Source organism: Schistocerca americana, chromosome 1 (genome assembly GCF_021461395.2).
Source record: "Schistocerca americana isolate TAMUIC-IGC-003095 chromosome 1, iqSchAmer2.1, whole genome shotgun sequence".
Classification (NCBI taxonomy): Eukaryota; Metazoa; Arthropoda; class Insecta; order Orthoptera; family Acrididae; genus Schistocerca; species Schistocerca americana.
In genome coordinates this window covers 592,797,331-592,803,330 of record NC_060119.1, presented here as the reverse complement: position 1 = coordinate 592,803,330, position 6,000 = coordinate 592,797,331, and the positions used below count along the sequence as shown (strand labels likewise).

The window sequence follows — 6,000 nt, the reverse complement described above, 5'->3', positions numbered from 1 at the left end:
ATAAAAATGAATCTGTGATAATTCATAGGACAATGTACAATGGAATCAGTTCTTTTGGAACAATTTCAATTAACTGCACTGAATGCATCAAATAAGCAGTATCAAATAATTAAAACTGCAAGGATAAATTCATATACGTCTAAAACAAATGCACAGAGATATCTAAAGGCTGCAGCATACACCATATGTTTCTTAACTGATTACCAGCACTGTAAACTAAAGGGTACCCCACAGCTTACACAATGAATAAAAATATCATTATTAACATGTGCACACAATTCACAACAAAAGTCACCACATGCAAAAGCATGTCATATGTGAAAGACATGAAAAATGTTGAACAACTGAAACACTGTGCTTTTAAACAACAATTACTAATTTGTTAATACATATTCATAGCTATGTAATAAAAACATTATAATATAACAAATCTGGTCCATGAAATGTTTAAAAACATATACAATAACAAAAACATTTAAGTTTGAGATCAATTCACAAACAATAAGATGTCTAGGAAATCACTTTTCTATCAGTCAAATGGAAAGATCTCTCTTAACATTTTTATTATTTGTGGAAATGGAAGCAATGCACAATACCCACTGGTACTTTTATCAGTCAAAATGTTATATGACTTGTGGCAACCGATAAATAAATGTTGGTACTTACTGTAATTGCAAGTTTTTGTACCTTTTAAGGCATGTGTAAAGGCAATGTAAAGAAGGAACCAGAGGGATGAAAAAAGTTGATAGGACTTTGGTTTAAAAAAAGACAAAGAGCTGAACTGAGAGCAAGAAGGAATACACAATTTGAACCTCAAGCAGCTAACACTAGATATTCAGCAAAATAATAAGATATAATGAAATTGTGTACATGGAGGGACAAGGAGAACTTGTGTTCAGAAGTTCAGGGCAACAGACAGATCAATAACTCCAGGGGAAAGGAGATGCAGATGGTGCAAAAATAAGATTATACGGTTAAAGAGAAAAGCAAAAAAAGATGAGAGCGAACAAAGAGGACAGGTAAGCAATGTGAACTGGAAGACAGGACCACAATTATAAGGAACAATAAAGGTGTAGGGAAAAAATCAATAGTTTCAAATCAGCACTGTCTATTTATTATTATTATCTGTTACAACATATGGTTTTGATTTTGAGTTTCAAGGTGTTTGTTTCAACCACCAAAGACAGTTGAAACAAAGTTACTATGAAATCTTCATTTATTGTTAATTCAGGAGGTCTCCACTGATACAAGGATGCCACATAACAAAGTGAGAATGAGAGTGGTGAGGGGCAGAAGAGGAAGGAAGAGGGAAAAATAAATATGGGGGGCGGGGGGGGGGGGGGGGGGGGGGGGAGAGAGAGAGAGAGAGAGAGAGAGAGAGAGAGAGAGAGAGAGTGAGAGTGAGAGTGAGAGTGAGAGTGAGAGTGAGAGAGAGAGAGAGAGAGAGAGAGAGAGAGAGAAGGCAAAGGAATAAGGTGGGGGGGGGGGGGGGGGGAGGAGGGAAAAAAGACACAGTACCTCACAATGATATTATCAATGCTTTAAAAGTATGATACATTTTCTGGAATGGGTTACTTATTTATTCTTATCAAAATCATTTGGTATTGCTTCAGCCAATTCAACAACACAACAGCGGGGGAACCATCCTCGATGTCCAACTACCTTGGCCCCTTTCTGTTTTTCACCAAACAGCCAGTGTCTGTAAATTATATCGATTCACATTAAACTCAATGTACAATTAATAAAGCAACCACAAAAACTGATGCCTCTTTGCTGTTAAAATGGGAAAAACAACAAATATAAAATAAAAATTACAAAACATTTGGTAGTGATGGTGACAAAAGCAGAAGATTATAAAATTACTAATCTTCCTCTCCACTGCAAAGAGTATCTTGATATCTTTACTTTTCATAGTATAGAAAAAATAATGAAAAAAAAGAGATGTTCATGAGGTGCATGCAAAGCCAATAAAAATACTTGGAAATTAATGTGTCACCATTCTGGAAATACAAGTACATACATGCTCTATGTCATTACAGAAATCAAGCAGTTACTTTTCTTTTGACACATCACACAGGAAAGCCAAGGTGAAATGATTACATGAAAAAAAAATGTTATCAGAAGGATTCATTCAGCATACAGAAAAACCAAAGAGTGCACTGAAGGCTTTAGGAGGGAGGGAGGGAGGCAGGCAGGCAGGCAGGTGGGGGGCAGGGGGGCTAGAGATATAATTGAGGAAGAAATGGGAGTCAATATGGAAGACACAGATTAACCAATATTCAAATCAGAGTGTAACAGAGGTTTGAACAACCGTAACAGAGGTTTGAACAACCTGCAGTCAAATAAGGCAAATTGTCCGGCTTCAGCTGCCGGAGACTGTGGTCTCGTGTGTGTGTGTGTGTGTGTGTGTGTGTTTCTGACAAAGGCCTTGCTGGCCGAAACCTTATTTTGTGACAGGCTTTTTGTTGTCCTAACTGCGACTTAGTATCTCCACTGTATGGGTAACTATTCTTTTCATAAAATTGTTACATTCCAGCCTGGATTTTCCATTGTTTAATAAGGCAAAAGAGATAGATAATATCATTAGAATTTCTGAAATCATTGGGGGAAGTGGTAACCAAGTGACTATTCAAGTTGGAGTGTAGAATCTATGATCTGGAGACATACCATCACACTTTCAGAAAAATAACCTACACAAATTCCTGAAGATAGCAAGGGCAGGAAAGTGCGAGAAGTATCACACAATCACCTTAAAAGCTCAGGCATCCAAGTTGTCAACAACAATAATAATATACTGAAGAATGGAAAAGAAAATTGAGGATATGCCAAATGAGTATCAGTTTGGGTCTAGGAAAGATAAAAAAAACCAAAAAGGCAGCTCTGATGTTGCAATTAATAATGGAATCTAGATTTAAGAAAAATTAAGACATATTCTGAGGATCTGTCAACCTAGAAAAAGCTAGCAACACTGTAAAATAGTGCAAGATATTTGAAATATTGAGAAAAGCAGGAGTAGGCTATAGGGATAGATGGCTAATCTACAATATCTATAAGAAAGAAGAAAGAATAATAAGACCAGAAAACCCAGAATGAAGTACTTGCATTAAAAATGGTGTAAGATTTGGATGTAGTCTTTCACCCCTGCAGTTCTGTCTACACATCGAAGAAGCTATGCTGAAAATAAAAGAAAGGTACAGCAGGAGTGGAATTAAAATCCAAGGTGAAAGGATATCAATGATAAAATTCACTAAAGACATTGCTATCCTAAGTAAAAGTTAAGAAGAATTATAGGATGTGTTGGATGGAACAAACTATTTACTGAGTGAAGAATGTGGATTAAAAGTAAACTGAAGAAAGACAAAAGTAATGAGTAGTAGTTGACATGAGGTTAGCGATAAACTTTACATCAAAGCTGGATACCATGAAGTAGACAAAGATTCTGCTACTTTGGAAGCAAAATAACATGATGGACGAAGGAAGGAAGACATAAAAAGCAGATCATTATATGTGAAGATGGCATTGCTAGTATCAAACAATGACCTTAATCTAAGAAAGAAATTTCTGGGAATGTATGTAAGGAGCACAGCATTGTATGGTGGTGAATCATGGACAGAGACAACCAGAAAAGAAGAAATTTGAAGCATTTGAGATGTGGCACTATAAAATGATGATGAAAAGTAGGTGGACTGATAAGGGATGAACAGGTTCTCCATAGAACCAGCAAAGAAAGTAACATATGGGAAACTGCCCCCTCCCCCCCCCCCCTCTCTCTCTCTCTCTCTCTCTCTCTCTCTCTCTCTCTCTCTCTCTCTGTGTGTGTGTGTGTGTGTGTGTGTGTGTGTGTGTGTGTGTGTGTGTGTGTGATGAAGACTAAAAGTACAGCAGAATGGAAGTTCATTGGAGACATTATGTAAGCATTAAATAGAATGGCATCACAGTCACATCAATTAGTGACACTTCTCTTAAGTTTGGACAGAAATTTATAGTGTGAGATAAATCAAAATAAAACCCAACATTTTGCAGAAAAGATTATGAGAACTAAAAGAGAAAAAATGACAGTAAAACACATGAAATGAAAGATGCAGAAGACTGGCACTGTATACCACAGGGTAAGATAAAACATGGGAGTGTGATATCCTCCACTTTTGCATGCCCACAGCCTGAAACTCTGATAATCCCATTTCTACATCCTTACACTCACTCAATTCCAAAAGTAGGGACTGCAACTGGATGTCTAATTATGTTGTTAAATGAAAAGTTCACTTGATAAGTACGCCACTGAGTTGTTTTAAAAAATGTCTAGAGTATGAGGTTTTTCCAGAACACCAGATCTCTAAAGTTATTATCATATTCAAAAAGGTTGATAAACAACTCTCATAACTACTGACAAATTTCTATTGTCCCAATATTCTCAAAAATATTTGAAACACTCATGTACATTCAATTAAGCAATTATTTTGAAAAGTATGACCTCCTTTGCAAGAATCAGTACGGATTTTGGACAGGTAAAAATACCACTGCAGCTGTTGTGGAAACTGATCTCACTTTAATGGCTTTTGAAAATCAGAAAAGTGTGTCACAGGTATTGTGCAAACTAAGTAAAGCATTCGACTGCATTCCTTTTAAAATGTTGCTAACAAATTTAGAGTATTATGATGCACCTTATCTACATTAGCAGTGTTTTCTTCCTAATTGAACAACAGAACATAGTTTTTCTCAATTAGAAATAGTCCCTCCGAGAAGAAATTTGCACATTTTCCACAGGAGTCTGTCGTTGGTCCCTTCTTTTTCATTGTTGCTGTTAATCACCTGCCCCACTATGTATCACAGTCGGTTACTTCACATCACAGCATCCCAACTCTTGAGAAAATTGAGCAAGAAACTCTTGACTTTGTATTAAATTGGCACAGCCAATAAACTTGTTTCTAATCCAGACAAAACCCAAAAACTTATGTTAGGACTGTCCAAGAATATAGATAATATGTCAAAGCCTTAGGAATACATATTGATGCTAAACTCAACTGGGAAGAGCAAATCAACCAAGTCTGTAAAAAGATCTCATGAGTGTCCCACCTCATATTGAAACTGAGATATGTTGTCTGCCATAAGTATCTCTGTATGACTCTTTCAGTCATATATATCATATGTCCTACTCATATGGGGACATTCTCCTTATATCATTAACATTTAAAAAATAAGTCTGTACTATGCAAGGATGATCCTACAGAGCACTATCATCCTCTTTTTAACAGGCTTTGGACGCTAACAATGATGAATCTGTGTATCTATGAGTCTGCACTCTTTGTCAAGAACAGCATTAAAGAATGTGTGATCAGGGAAGTAATTCACGAACATGACACTGGAAATAATACAAACACTCATCTCCCAAGGTGCAGTGTAGCAACAACAGGAAATTCTCATGAAGAGAATGCCCTAAAATTTTTAACGAGTTTCCTCTCACTGCTCGATCCTTACCAACATTACCTTTGACTCACGCCCCCTCCCCCCCCCCCCCCCCCCTCTCTCTCTCTACTTATACTGAAAACCACTTGTGTCTACCTTACTATCGTGTCTCCCATTACCTTCTCATGCCTTATTTGAACAGCAGCTCTTCATACTCCACCCTAGTTGCTATACATCTTACTCTGTGATATCAAAAGCTCAGAATAGATGTGTTTATGGCCGGCTCTGAGCACTATGGGACTTAACATCTATGGTCATCAGTCCCCTAGAACTTAGAACTACTTAAACCTAACTAACCTAAGGACATCACACAACACCCAGCCATCACGAGGCAGAGAAAATCCCTGACCCCGCCGGGAAGATGTGTTTATGTATCTGTATGGTTGCTTGTATGAGACTGAGTGTATACACTATAAAAAGAGCTGTAGCTTGAAAGTCTCTTAATGAGTCTGTGCTCTTACATGTTTCTATGCACCAAGCATCAATTAGTTAGGCGAGTGGTTACCTTGCCTCAGTTAAATTCAGCTTACAATACCT

General features: G+C 37.2%; 1 protein-coding gene across 2 annotated transcripts in view; it reads right to left on the bottom strand.

The window, feature by feature from the left end:
- Positions 1-1,460: 1,460 nt before the first annotated feature.
- Positions 1,461-6,000, bottom strand: part of LOC124625289 (palmitoyltransferase ZDHHC6) — a 127,191-nt gene continuing 122,651 nt past the window's right edge. Inside the window, exon 8 of one of the 2 annotated variants that reach the window (XM_047149160.1) lies at positions 1,461-1,699. In XM_047149160.1, the coding sequence (XP_047005116.1) occupies positions 1,576-1,699 (124 nt within the window). In that variant the 3' untranslated portion in view covers positions 1,461-1,575. The remainder of the gene's footprint in view (positions 1,700-6,000) is intronic. The other variant, XM_047149159.1, reaches the window with a different exon arrangement.